Here is a 15,901-nt window from a genome sequence, read left to right as displayed (position 1 = left end):
GATTCAATCTCCTCCTAGTAGTTGGTCTGTCCCAATTTTCTATTTCATCATGATTCAGTCTTGATAAAGTGTATGTTTCTAGGAATTCATCTATTTCTTCTAGGTTCTGAAATTTTTTTGGCATATAGTTGTTCATAGTGGTCTCATAATCCTTTCTATTTCTATAATATCAGTTGTAACATCTTCTTTATCATTTCTTATTTTATTTGAGTCCTCTCTTTTTCTCCGTGAGTTTAGGTAAAGGCTTGTCAAATATGTTTATCTTTTCAAAGAACCAGCTCTTCTCTAATGCCTTTTTAATCTCTATTTATTTTCACCCTAATCTTTATAATTTCCCTGTTCTACTAACTTTGGACTTCATTTGTTCTTCTTTTTCTAGTTCCTTGAGGTGTGAAACTTGGTTGTTTGAGACTTTTCTTATTTCTTGAAGCATATACCATAATGAATTTGCCGCTTAGAACTGTTTTTGCTATAGCTCATAAATTCTGATATACTATTTTCATTTGTCTCTATTATTTTCTTTCTCCTTTGGTTTTTTTTTTTTTAATTTCTCCCTTGATTCATTGACTCACTGGTTGTTGGTTGCATGTTGTTTAATCTCTACATATTTATTATTTTTTTTTAGTTTTCTTCTTATAATTGATTTCATATGTTGTTTCATACCATTGTGATTGGAAAAGATGTTTGATATGATTTGATCCTTTTAAATTTATTAAAACTTGTTTTGTGGCTTAACATGTGATCTACCCTGAAAAGTGTTCCATAAGCACTTGAGAAGAATGTGTATTCTGTTGCTTTAGGATGGAATGTTCTGTATATATATGTTAAATCCATCTGTTCTAAAGTGTCCCTTAATGCTGATATTATTGAATTTCTGTCTGGATAATCTGTTGATGTAAGTACCGTATTAAAATTCCCTACTACTGTCTTGCTATCTACTTCTGCCTATTTAGGTCTGTTAATATTTGCTTTATATATTTAGGTGCATCTATATCAGGTGCATAAATATTTACAAATATTACATTCTCTTGTTGGATTGACCTATTTATCATTATGTAAGTCCATTTTTTTGTCTTTAAAGTTTATTCTAAAGTCTATTTTGTTTGATATAAATGCAGTTACTCTAGCTTTCTTTTGGTTCCCATTTGCATGGAGTATCTTTTTCCATCTCTTCATGTCCAGTCTGTGTATTTCCTTACATCTAAAGTGAGTCTCTTATAGGCAGCATATAGATGGGTCACTTTTTTTAAAAATCCATTCAGCCACTCCACGTCTTTTTTTTTTTTTGAATTGATCATATTATTTTTATTCTTTAGTTAGTTAATACAGTAAATTATATTGACTTTTTATTTTTATTTTTTATTATTTTTAATAATAATTTTTTATTATGTTATGTTGTTAGTCACCATACAATACATCCCAAGTTTTGATGTACTGTTCCATGATTCATTACTTGTGTATAACACCCAGTGCACCATGCAATACGTGCCCTCCTTAATACCCATCACCGGCCTATCCCAATCTCCCACTCTGAAACCTTCAGTTTGTTTCCCATGTCTTTTAATTGGAGAATTTAGTCCATTTACATTTAAAGTACGTATTGACAGGTATTACTGATTGCCATTTTGTTCATTGTTTGTTGGCTATTTTTGTAGCTCCTCTTTGTTCCTTTCATCTTCTCTTGGTGTATTCCTTTGTTGTTTGGTGACTTTCTTTAGAGGTATGTTTATATTCCTTTCACTTCATCTTCTATGTATTTACTATAGGTTTTGCTCTGCAGTTACCATGAGGCTTACATATAACAGCTCATATCTTTAGCAGTCTATTTTAAGTTGATATCAACTTAAGTTCGATCCTATTCTAAACATTTTTACTCTCCCTGCCTCCATTTTATGTTTTTGATGTCACATTTAAATCTTTTTATCTTGAGTATCCCTTAATTAATCATTATGATCATATTTAGTTTTACTATTTTTGTCTTTTAACCTTCATACTAGCTTTATGATATGAGCATATTTAGGGGTAAAAATTAGCACCCTCTCCCCCACAGCTGCACCCTTTTCAACCACAGCACCCCATCTCTCCTATTTCATTCATAGCTACATGTTCAAGAAAACTATTCTTGTATTCCATGTACTCCATTTTTCCTTCTCATGATTGAGAAATTTATACCACATGTAATGTGCAATAAGAATCAGCAATAATTAATATCCATCCATAACATTAACAATCATTATTACTGACATCATGTGCAGACAAAAATTAGTGATATGGACAGTATGTCTTACACATTTGTGCATACATAAATACCAATGCAAGAATATCTGTTTCAGTGTCTTAGTTAAGAATGATTGTTTTTATGATGTGACATGGAAAAATTAAGTACTTGAGAAAGTAATTTGTAGTGATCCCTTAATATGCTAGCAAAATGCTTAACTAGTTAGCTACCTTAATAGACAGATCTAAATATCTTTCTACACAGCTTGTGATATATTTTAAATATGAAATAAACATTTTAAACTTCACTTGATATAGCTTTTTTGTAATAAGTGCTGTGGTTAACTATTTTAATATGTTGGACAGTAAAACTAAATGTAACAGTTCCAACATTTCTCATGGGAGAGATTTAGGGCAGACATATGTTCTTCATCAGAGTTTCCAGCAGAAATCTTAGAAATCAAGAGGAAAAATAGACCTTATTATACCAAACTGTGTTGCAAACCATAATGGGAAACAACAGTCTTAAAATTGTTTTTCATTTTGTTTTTTTCTGGCAGCCCTGAAACAAAAAATCTGAAACATTAGAAAGGAAGGTGTATTCCTTAATGAAAAGTCCAATATTGGAATGCCACAATAACTGAAAATCCATAAATTAGAACCAAGAAATAAGGTAGAATCCTTTCTAAAATAAATTTTACCCTACTTCCTGAACTTTTCCAGCTGAGTGGGTGGATTCCATAATCATGGTTTTGTACACTGTCACCTACTGTAATGAGCTAAAGTTTTCATTCAAGTGTGGGTAACATGAAGGTTGGTAATGAGTTTTTAGGATCACTCTTCCAGTTGCCACAGCAACAGCCTTGTCATTGCCAAACCAGGAGGGATACTTAAGATTTAAGGAACAACTTCTCAAGGGAAAGAGTTTTGAAATTTTGAAAACTGTTTTTCAATTGGAATAGTGCCCTCAGGAGCAATAATCTGCAGAAATGCACAGTCTGAAATTTGATTAATTACTGAGGCAAACCTGTGAGATGAGGAAAGAATGCAGAGGTGCTACAGTAAAGGAAGCATAAGAGGAGAACTTCTTATTGGCTCCTCATCTTTTACAGTTTTCTGTTTGGAAGTATTTCATATTTTACTAAGAAGACTAACTTTCTACAAGGATGGGAAAAGCACTTGGCCAACTATGAAAAATGCTTTGTTTGAAAGACATATCTCTACTAACATAATAAAACATCCATGCCTTGTGGTAACAGAGACGAAAGTTTTTATAATAAAGTGGCAGACACGAATAGCAATAATAATTTTATATAGTCTATGTTTACCTGAGCTTTTCAAAAGAGGAAAGCTGTCATAAATCATTGCAACTAGATTTCTACTGTTGGCTGTAGAATGTGGCTTTGTTTCACTACGGATAAGGGCACAAAAATGCTTTTCGTTTGGAAAGTAGACCCGAAAGTACCATGAGGTACCTTCCACAACCCACTGAAAAACGAACTGCTTCCTCATTCAGAGTTGATGAAGAGACTCTCCTCTATTAGGTTTCCTCTAGGGAATGCAAGAGAACTACTCGAGAACTCACTATCTTCCCAGTGTCCTTAAGAACAGTGCTTTCCAAACTGGACCTGCCTTTCCTCATTTGTTATATGTGATCGACCTTAAAAAGGGCATTGGACAAATGAGAACGGATGGAGAGAAAAAAACCTTAGGAAACAAGATCCCATAAAATGAAACTTTAATGAAGCTGAAGATGATTTAAAAAATCATGGTCCATCATGAAGACAATTTATGCATTTTATCCAAATCAATGTGCAGTTCTGATTATTCCAGTTAGAGTAACAGGAATCCTGCCATTATTTTATGTAAAAGTACTGGGAATTCTGTGGCAAAGGAAGCACAACTACACATCTAGCAAAAAAAATACATCTTCACATGAGAAGAACTTAAGCAACATTCCTTCTACAATATTCACTCTTCATATTTCATTAAAAAATAATATTCCTGGTTTCTTGAGAGATTAGAGTATCAGATTCACGCTCTCCTGGTAACAATCAGAGGATCCCCAGTTTGACACAGTCCCTGCCGTTCCCTATCACTCTCTCTATTAAGACTGAATATCCTTGGGCGTCTGGGTGGCTCAGTCTGTTGAGCATCTGCCTTTGGTTCAGGTCATGATTCCAGGGTTCTGGGATCGAGTCCTGCATCAGGCTCCCTGTTTATCAGGGAGCCTGCTTCTCCCTCTCCCTCTCCCTCTGCCCTTCCCCCCCCCCATTCATGCTCTTTCTCTTTCGCTCACTCTTTCTGAAATAAATTAAAAGAATCTAAAAACAAACAAACAAAAAAGACTGAATATCCTTTGCTAATTGTCATCACATTTTCAATATTGTTTTTCTAAAACTTAACCCATTTTACTTATTTATATTACTTGCTGGCCCCTGTAAACATTTGAGTTTGAGACTCCTATTGTAACACATGGTTTCAAACATATTTAAAGTATGAGGATACCATATAATCATGCTTTTGGTATCTCTTAATTGAAAGATACAAGGGAAAAAATTCTATAACCCCAGTAATCTCTTTAAATGAATTTATATTTTATAAATCATGATATCCACAAATACTTGCATATTTATATGTGAAGAGTAATACTTAGTTTATGGATAATGCATATAGCACACATGGATCCATGAACCTTTTGCTCTATGTCCAATTTTTTTTTTTTTTCCTAGGGATACATAGGCCAAAAGCTGGGAATCTCTAATCAGGTAAAAAGAATTCTACACTGGAAATTAGGAGATGTGGTCCCATCCATGTCCCATCCTTGACCAAGCTGTTGGTTGGTGATTTGAGGCAAGTCAGTCAACCTTTCAGGATCTTGATTTTCTCAATTGCAAAATGAATACATTGGATAATTGTTAAGAACCTTTCTATCTGTAAAACATAATAATTCATGTCAGATGAGTCTTTACACTTATAAAAACCCTGGCAACGATGGGACCTACCAAAAGTGTGCCTGGGTTTTGCCTAAAAAGATTTATTAAGAAGGGAATCACCATGGAAAAATGGTAACATAGTGACAACCGCAACTCTACTATTTTTAAATTTAGATACAATTTTAGACTCTTTGTCACAAACCATATTTGAAACATTAGCAGTTGATTTTGTGAATAAATTATCTCAAACGGAACTCAGCACCATAGATATTATTTCATCTGGGCTCAAGTGTTTAGGGTATATTTTTTGACATGTAAGCTTATTGGCTCAAACTTATATATTTGTTTCAGATCGAAGGAGATACTGGGTATAAAAGTGCTTTAAACACTATAGTATTAATCAGAATTACCAGATACTATAATAATGCTATTACCTGTTATTTTCCCAATCCTTTTCTATACAGGATTCTATCTGGTCAAACCCCAACACGGTAGCTTGAAGTTCTTTGTTCATAGATGTCATTTAAAACCAAGTCATCAGAGCATCCAAATTCACAGATTTTGGGTGTTTAATTATATATGGGATAACATGTTGTTCTGCAGTGTCTTGTGTGTTCGTCTGATATCTAAAATGACTGTAAGCTCTTTGAGGAGAGCCAGTGCCTGATGACGATAATGATGATGGCAACAAAATAACAATGATGATAAAAATAATGATAACGATGTGAAGAGCACACACTGACAGCACATGCACCAGGGTCCACACCAAGCACTTTGACTAGTTTATCTCATGAGTCTGGTACTATCATTACTATCTCCACTTGATTTATGAGGAAACTGAGAGTAAATGAAGTTAAATGATTGGCACCACTACTAAGATCCAGAGTCAGAACTAAAACCTAGACACACGACTCCTAATCCTGTTCTGAGAGCCTTTACATTCCACCACCACTGCCCCCAGGGATTTGGTGCTTCAAGTGCTTGGAATAACGCCAGGTATGTAGACATATTCAACAAACACTGATAGGGTTAAAATATTCGTGATGTAAGTCCAGTGATACTAGCACACAATAGCACATTATTCCAGTATATACTGTAAAAGAAACTTCAATATTATAACTGTACCAAGGATTAAAGTACCTTGGGCATCACTCCACCTCACAGTATATTATCTTCCCTTACAATTTTTCCTATCAGGGAAGCCTAAAATGATAACTGCAGCAAATACAAGTTCTTTACTTACTGTCCATTCTCACCTCCTTTCTTGTAACAGAACTATGACTTTGGTCATGACAAAGAGATGCCCAGAAAAATACTCTAGGAGCCAGAGGTGGTCATGAAACCCAGTTCTAGCCAACGATACACGTAGGACAGGAGAAATGTTATTGTGTTCCTAATATGAAAAAGGGCAGCCTCTGTTAATACATGCCTCTTACTTCCAATCTTCTTCCTTTATCAGCTAAAGCATGGACATAATAAGTCAAGGAGGAGTGACCACCTCGTGACCATGAAAACAAAACCAGAAAGAAAGGAAAGAAGGAAAGAAGGAAAGAAGGAAGGAAGGAAGGAAGGAAGGAAGGAACCAGAAAGAACATGACTTCTGTTGCCTATCTCTGAAATTCCTGCTGAGAAAAAATAAATCCCTATTTGTTAAGCTAATCTGGTAAATCTCCCACTACACATACCCAGGTGTAATCCTTATTAATGATATAATACGTGATAATCCCAAATTACCAACAGGAAGAAGAGTAAGAGTATAATAAATATAAACACCGTTTCCATGGTATTATCATGCCTCTATCTTGAACTATAGTTTTGCTTTTTTAAAAAATACTTTGAATCACTCATTCCCTAGCTTTACACTAAACTCAAGAGATCTAGCCCTTATTGACCTTTCCTTTAAAGATACTATAAAAACCCAGGGACATAAATCAATAAGTAACATAAAAGTTGTTCACCAAAAAGAAATTTTTCCAAAATAGTTTTGGGTGTCAAAAACTATACACAAGTTCTGTTTTCCTTTTTTTCTGGTTCCAGAACCTTCTGACCAACATACCCTTGGAGTACTGATTTGCTCCTAATAGGTTAGGTTACATGTGCGTCAAGCTGCTTCACTTCAGTTCACAGGTTAGGTAAGAAGGGCTTGGACAGGTCAAAGGCCCAGGGCTGGTTGCCCGTGACCAAAAAGTTCTGTCCACTTACCTGAGTACACTATGCAAGCATACTCGTGTGTGTCTGTGTGTGTCACAATGTGATTAAGGTTGGGAAGTACTGCCCTACATGATAGCTAGAAGCTATCGAAATAACAACACCCATGGGAGAAGATTACTTATTTACATTGTACATGACTGGAAATTAGCTCACACATATCACATCATTTTATTTTTAGTAAAATCATTGAGTGGTCATCAATACAGCACTTACATTTATTATCAAGGTTCAAAGATGGACGATTCGGTGACTAACACACATCGCTAGGAAATGACAGAGCCAGGACTTTTGAATAAAGAATTTCTACATCTAAGCTCTATGCTTTATCTGATACACCTCCCTCTATGATGACATTCCAAGTTTACACAGATCTTTAAAATTAGAACTTTGACTTCATTCTCTGAAGAAAGTTCAAATAGTTTTCCTTTGTTTTCTCTTGTGACTGCCAGGCAAACACTAACATACACGGAAACTGATAATCTCTTTGAACTTAGCAAGGCTGAGAAAGCACAGTAAATGACATTTTCAGGCGGTACCAATTTTCTTTTTACAGCTCCTATCCCTGACACCCAGGGAGCCAGTCCTTGTTATTTTGTGTGAGTAGAAAAGAGTTTTTGCCCACCATTCTCCCTAAAAGTAGCTATCAAAAGGAAAATAGTATGCTGCCATTGACCAAGCTTAAGTTTTGGTATGTTTTGCCAATTACAATTTTTTATTGTGCTTTCCAAAAAAGGGAAGAATAAGGAGAAATGAAAGAAATGGCCAAAAGTAAATTACATATTCAACAAATAAAGAGGAAATATGAATTTTAAACACAGGGCAATTATTGTCAAGAGATATCATTGAAATAAAAAGAATTTAAGTTTGCTACTCCTATTTTAGAAAGCTAGACAACCAACAGATTTCAATGACTAGAAATAATATTTTAATTTCTTAATAGCAACGCAGAAACAAAGAGAATACATGCACAAAAACAGGAGGGCATGAGGAAGCACCTGTAAGTATATTATAGACGGAGTAAAAAGAACAGGTGATATCTACAATATTAACCAGATATTAATTCACTGTAAAATAAGAACGTGATGGAATGGCTAAGCACACATGGCATAAAACAGTAAGTGTAAGCAAGCGTGAGTTACAAACTATCATAAATGCAATGGTTATGGAAGTGAGCTTGTAGCAGGTGTAGAATCTCTTGTTTAAAGACCTGGGCTCCAGATCCAGAACACCTGGGTTCAAATTCTGATCCTTTCACTTTTGGGTGATGATCACATGCTTGAGTATTCAGTACAGAAAAAGTATTGTTTTCTTGATTCTAACAATGTTAAGATTAGTAAAATTATAATATAAAAAGTGGAAATCTACTGATTAATTGCTTGCTTTCAATAATAGTTTCAAACCAAATTTCACCAACCCCAAAATGTGCACAAACCATAAAAGAAATCCTGCCACCCAGGAACAAGTAAGCCAAGACTACAAGCTGGGATAACATCAACGTAACACAGCGCGAGTTCCCGGGAAAGCCAGGCCAACCTAGTGCCACGACTGGCCAAGCATTTGGAAGGCGATTTGGAAGGCGATTCAATTCTTTCACTATATAATGGGATATCCCACCTTGTTCTACGAGATTGGGTCACTGCTACCCCAACGCCATCCTAGTGCTTTTTTTCCTGAGATGTAAACGGTTGCCTCAGCACCTAATTGTAAACATAAATCCTACGTCTCAGAACATTTGACTCTCCAACGTACTTAATAGGGGTAAGTCTATGGCCAAGTAAAAGTCTATCTTCAGAAATAAAGTCCTTTCGGAGTCCATAGAGGTGGAGCAATGCATACGTATTCCACTGGTAAGTTCACTAATGGCAAATTTAAGTAGCACATCTTACCCGCCCTGTTTACACTGTACATCCAAAGTTAGTCTAGGTAGGAATGAATACTTCGTATTACAAAATAAGATGTCTCTAAAATTTTTTAAAATACCAAAATTTCCACAAATTCTTATTTTTAAGCTTCATTTGCTAAACTTATTAATTTCCTGATATAAAGATGAATATACAAAAGTGTTTTTAAATGTGAAATCACATTTAAAAGCAAGAGAAAAAACACGAGAATGCAATATCTTCAGCAATCATAAAGAGAGAAAGTAATAAAGAGTGAAATGCTGGGTCAATAAACACCTTGGGCGGGTATTAAACGAATGCTCTTCCAGCATGACTTCAATTCCCAAAATAATACAGCAACATACTAATGTTACAGAAAAGCCTTCCAAAGAACCTCAGTTAAAACAAACCATCTTTGTTGTCTGTTTCTGAAATTATGCATTTTAAGAATAACTTCCAATTAAATTCTTCTGGCATTCAAATTTACTTTGAATCAAATTACTGTTCGAAGCACTGTATAAATCATATTAAACCTTTCTAAGTCAATATTCATTTATAGCCAAACAAACACATGTAGTCGCATATAGAGCTGCAACTTAATGAAATCCCAGCAAATTCCACAAGTTTCCCTTAAGTAGATTTTAAGTTGGCAAGGAAATGTTTCATTTTTGTGGAAACTTCATTCGGTTTCCATCTTGTCAGGGTTTCATTTTCCATAACCAGACATAGAAAAGGTCAGCTGTGGGCACGAAGGCCAGCAACATGCATGGGGCACTTCGGTGGACAGCTACACGGCCTCTTTCGGAGCGGTCTGGACGCTCCCCTCAGTGAGACGCGACGGGTGACAGGAGGAGGAGTTGGGAAATACATAACGTGCCTCAGTGGAGCCCTTCTGAATGCAGAGGTCTACACATGCCTACATACGCATACACACACACACACACACACACACACACACGAGTGTGCGGGAAACTAGGTATGTTTTTTTCATGAGTGAAGGGAAACGAGGTATGTTTTTAGACTATTTAAGTTTTGTGCGTAGCTTTAACAATTTCCACTCTTAAACAGACCCAGGCTCCATTCATACTAATGGAAATAAGCTTTGTACAAAATAGACAAAATAGTGAATTTGATAAGAAAAACACAAATGAATGTCTCTGTGAGTTATGTCACAGTTCTTTCTAAAAGTAAAAATGGTTAGAGCGTATGATACTTAACTATATCTTTTTCCCGAATCAGCATAGCCTTCTTTACTGGGATGTTTGGATATTATTTTGGATACTACCAATTAATTCAGATTCAAAATGAAATATGAGAAGCAAAAAGTATAAAAGTACTCTTGAAAATTACAAGTTTCAATCTTATGACGTTGCATAACATCTGAGGGAAACTTGTGTGTGTGTGTGTGTGTGTGTGTGTGTGCTTTAAGTCTGAAATGACAATCTCAAAGAAAATATGTCAACAGAAACCCTTTGAATAGGCTGCACATGTTATTTTTTCTTAAAGATATTACACCCTGTGAAAATTTTGCTATTTTAACAAGGCTCTAAAATAGGAGTTCTGACGGGCAATCAGAAGACAATTTCACTACAGCTGGAACAAAAATACTGCAATGCAAACCTCTAATCCTAAAGGCTGGCTGGTATTCATCAGGCCTCATAAAATTCCAAACAACTCCAATGAAGACAGTTTCATCCTCCTCCTAAACTGCCTTTATTTTTAAACCCTTCTCTGTATCAGTGATGTTTATTGCCTCTATTTTTTTATTAAACACTCACCTGTGATTTTTTGTAGCAAAGGAGACAATTCGGACTCTTCACAAAAGACCTGAGCCAATGCTTTCTTCACTTTTTCTTCAGCTTCCCCCAGGTCTTTGTCCACCGTGAACTCTCCACTGACAGAGTAAATATATATCAGGAGAATCAACAGCTCTTCAGGGCTGTAGTCATCGTTGGTCCTCTGGTTCAAAGGCTTAATCATGGGCAGCAGCTGATTTAACACAACAGACATTGTCGACTCCCCAATGCTCTGAAATAAAAGGTGGTAATAAGAAAAGATGTCATTCTTACACACGGACGTAATTACGGCACTGCATCAGTCCAAAGATGGCTGCAACAAGTTTGTGATGCTCACTGACTAGATTGCTTCTTGTTTGTCTGTTTCTTGTCCTGGAGAGAACGCTGCAAGAAATTTGGCATTAGGTTGATTGGTATGATCTAGTTTATAGCATAGCTAGTGAAGTTGCAGGCCCTTTTATACGACCTTATATATCGCATATACAAGTAAGAGTCCACTAGTTTTATAAGCATTAAGTACTTCAGATACCAGAAGTTTTAAATTAAAAAATGTATTTGTAAAGCGATATGAAAGAACATGTCAGCATCTATATATCCTAAATGAATGCTGACATTCTTTCAGAGTTACCTCGAATGTTATAGTATATTCTTTTTAATATTCTCTATATTAGCAAATATTAGTCAGAATAGATTTTTTTAATTCCAAAAGCAAAGTTTATTTTTATTTTCATTTATTTTTTAAATTTTTAAAATTTCAATTCCAATATAGTTCACATACAGTGTTATATTAGTTTCAGGCGTACAATATAGTGAGATTCAACAATTCTATACATTACTCAGTGCTCATCATGGTAAATGTATTCTTTTTTTTTTTTTTAAGATTTTATTTATTTATTTAACAGAGATAGAGACAGCCAGTGAGAGAGGGAACACAAGCAGGGGGAGTGGGAGAGGAAGAAGCAGGCTCCCAGGGGAGGAGCCTGATGTGGGGCTCGATCCCATAATGCCGGGATCACGCCCTGAGCCGAAGGCAGACGCTTAACCGCTGTGCCACCCAGGTGCCCCATCATCATGGTAAATGTATTCTTAATCCCCTTCACCTATTTCAGCCATCCCCCGACCCACCAGCCCTCTGGTGACCATCTGTTTGTTCTCTAGTAAAGTGTCTGTGTTTTGTTTTATCTCTTTTCTTTCTTTGTTCATTTGTTTTGTTTCTTAAATTCCACATACGAGTGAAATCATATGGTATTTGTCTTTCTCCGACTGACTTATTTCACTTAGCATTATACTCTCTAGGTCCATCCGTGTTGTTTCAAATGGCAAGATTTGATTTTTTTTATGGCTGAGTAATATTCCCTTGTATATGCATACCACTTCTTTATTCATTTATCAATGGACATTTGGGCTGCTTCCATAATTTAGCTATTGTAAATAATGCTGCAGTAAACATAGGGGTGCATATATCCTTTCACATTAGTGTTTTTGTATTCTTTTGGTTAATACCCAGTAGTGCGATTACTGAATCACAGGATTTTTTATTTTATTTTATTTTACTTTTAAAGATTATATTTATTTATTTTACATACAGAGAGAGAGAGAGCGAGCACAAGCAGGAGGAGCAGCAGAGGGAGAGGGAGAAGCAGGCTCCCCACTGAGCAGGGAGAACAATGTGGGGCTCAATCTCAGGACCCTGAGATCATGACCTGAGCTGAAGGCAGCTGCTTAACTGACTGAGCCACCCAAGCACCCTGAGAATCATAGGATTTTTTTTTATAACAATGAACAGTCATTTTCTGCTAAACTTGGTGAGTAGAATGAGGTATCAAACTGGACAATGTCACTTAGGGTTCAAGATATCTTTGGGTGAATCTGAAGGTAATTCACTTTAAAACAAAACATTTTTTTCCTTTTAGCTCTTCCACTAATTTCAAGAGTGACATTTAGCAGAGAATTTCAAAATTCCTTGCATGTGATAACAGCATTGCATTTCTGGAGTAACCACCTAACTTCTAAGTAACTATACCACGTCTCGTACAAATTATGAGATTTCTGGTGAATAGATAAATCCCCAGCTTAAATAATATGTTTTATTTCACTTATATTATAAAATAATCCCATAAAATAAAATTCAGCTATTTGTATGTATATTAAAATCAGGGGCCAGATGATCACAACTTGCAACTTTCATGTCATTCATTCAGAAGGGTTCATTGAGTATCTACTATGTTCCAGGTATTATGCTGGGTCTAGGGATACAGCGGTGAACGAAACGAATCCCTTGCTCTCATAGAGTTTACATTCTAGTTGGGTGAAACAGACAATTAAGAAGCAAAATAAGTAAAATATATAGTATACTACATGATGGTGAGGACTATGGAGAAGGACAAAGCACGAAAGAAGGAAGATGCAACTTCAGGGTAAATGTATGTTTATGTGTATGAAAATACACTATTTTAAAGAGGAAAGGCCAGGTTAAGAAGGGAGTTTTGGAATTAAATAAATGGCCTATAGAAATGTTCTCTCTTTGAATGAAGTTGATGGCAAGCAGCTGGATGTGATTCTGTATTGGGATGACTACCCCAAAACGAACTTTTCTAGTCAAGTCATTTCCACACCTGGAGAAATTTGGACATATCATCTCAAGGTTAAGGTTCACAATTATATTATTTGGTACATGAAAAACAGCTGTTACCATTTATTTCCACTAAAAATCTTGGATGTTCACAACACACTAAACAAAAACAAAATGATAAGTCTTGGGAATGAATAGGTACGGATGGAAAAGAACAGGTAGATTTTACTGTTATATGGTGACAAGACATGATTTACCCAGTGTAAACATAGCCACTTCTCAAAGGAAATGGCTGAAACATTTGAAGCCATCCTAGGACTGTCCTATAGCCTCAGGAGTCTCTGGAGACAAACATTCAAGTATTCTCTGCTTTACAAGCTGCCAAGAGCAATTTAAAATAAAGGAGCTCTGTGGCTGGCCTGTTAGAAGTGGGGCTGTGGGCACTACAGCATTCATTTTTCCTTTTTACCCCATCACCAACATTTTGGGTGACGTTAAGCAGATTCCTTCATTGCTTTATATCCCATTTCTAAAAAGCAGGTATATGCATCAAGTATCTATACTTGATATATCCTATAGGAGCCCTATGATTCTCTTCCCAGAGCAAAAGGAATTTTTAAAAGACAGATACAAAAAGTAAAACAAGGTAGAATAATCACCATAATCATTTAGAAAGATCCACCCACTAACATCTGGCCATGAGAGCGTCATTTTCAAGTTGTTGATCTAAGATATATTGCTGGAGAACAAACTCCCTCATTAGTAATACTCTGGCGGACTTCTGTTAGCTGGTAATACCTGTGCACATCAATTTATAACATTACACCCTAATCTGCTTAAAGCATTCCCAAAAGCTAATTACTGAGTTGAATACAAAGTGAAGAATACTGATTAGTCTTAAAGAGGCATGAGATATAGTGGAAATAAAAAGACTCCATTTCAAACACCCAGATTCCAAACCTGACTGTACCACTTAGTAGCTCCTTAACCTCGTAGGATCCCAATAAACTTCTCAGGATATCTTCATCTCTAAAATGACATGATCCAACTAAAAGATGGCTCAGTTCTTAAGCCATATTTATGCCAAGGTTGTGCCGGAAAGTAAGGAAGTCCTTAAAAAACAAACGGATGGGGCATGTCAAAAAGACACAGGAGACAACTGGAAGGCCTCCCAGGGGCCAAAGCTGAAACAATTTGGGTAAGAAAATAAAGTAGTAATAGATTATAACCCCAAGCACAAAAAAATGTTCTTCACTCCATACTCACCTTAATAAGTGATTGCATAAATAAATAAATAAATAAATAAATAAATAAATAAATAATAAGAGATAAATGTTCCTTTCAGAAGAATTCCAAATAACTTATGTAGATGCCACCCCCCAGGAGGTAGAGAGAGCTGAATCCCCCCACTTCTTGCTTCTAAATGACTTGCTTCTAAAAAATTGTGTATGGGAAGAGGAGGGAGGAGAACTTTACCTTAGAAGATCAAGGTTAACATCACCAGTGATAAGTCAAATGACATCATGTGTCCCTAATATGATGTGATGAGAATGGCACTTCACTTTTGCAGTATTTTTCTCCCAAACCCATAACCACACAACAAAAACAACAGATAAATCCTAATTAAGGAACATTCTACAAAATGCCTAGATAGTACTCCTCCAAACTGTCAAGTTATGAAAAACAAGGAAAGACTAAAAATCTATCACACACCAGATGAGACTAATGACAAAATGTGATGGGATCCTGGAACAGAGAAAGAGCAGGGGGGCGGGGTGGGGGAGACTAGTGAAATCACAATAAAGTCTGAAGTTCATAGTTAATAGTAATGTACCAATGTTGGCTTCTTAGTTTTGCCAAATACACTACAGTACTGTAAGATTTTCACAATAAGATGAGAGATATACAGAACTTTCTGTACTATCTTGACAACTTTTCTATACATCTAAAAATAGTCTAAAATAAAAAAAAAATTTCTGGCAAGGGGAGGAGAGGGGAGGGGGAGAGATGGAAGGGGGCGTTGAGGGAAGGGAAGATAGTAAGAGACAAATCCAGGTACTTTTGAATCTCCTTCTGTCAGAATGAAAATTCCAGGAAAGACAATTTCAGCTGAGAATAAGAACTCCTCAAACAGCCTAGGCCAAGGTAAGGGATGGACTTGGGACAATGAACCTCCCATCAATGGCAAAGGGAGGCAGGGAGATCAACTGGCACAGATGAATGAGAGGGAATCCTATACACATTGGCTTAGAAGGCCAACTAGACCCTCTCAGTACTATCCATAAAAGC

At 36.0% G+C, this 15,901-nt stretch overlaps 1 protein-coding gene across 1 annotated transcript in view; it reads right to left on the bottom strand.

The window, feature by feature from the left end:
* SCFD2 (sec1 family domain containing 2) overlaps positions 1–15,901 on the bottom strand; it is a 432,813-nt gene that overhangs the window by 227,136 nt on the left and 189,776 nt on the right. Inside the window, exon 5 of the mRNA XM_045815929.2 lies at positions 11,023–11,272. Within this exon, the coding sequence (XP_045671885.2) occupies positions 11,023–11,272 (250 nt within the window). The remainder of the gene's footprint in view (positions 1–11,022; positions 11,273–15,901) is intronic.

This window comes from Ursus americanus, chromosome 8 (assembly GCF_024610735.1).
Source record: "Ursus americanus isolate L20-20 chromosome 8, mUrsAme1.1.p, whole genome shotgun sequence".
NCBI classification, from domain to species: domain Eukaryota; kingdom Metazoa; phylum Chordata; class Mammalia; order Carnivora; family Ursidae; genus Ursus; species Ursus americanus.
The sequence above is the reverse complement of the archived record's forward strand: the minus strand, read 5'-3'. Positions and strand labels throughout refer to the sequence as shown.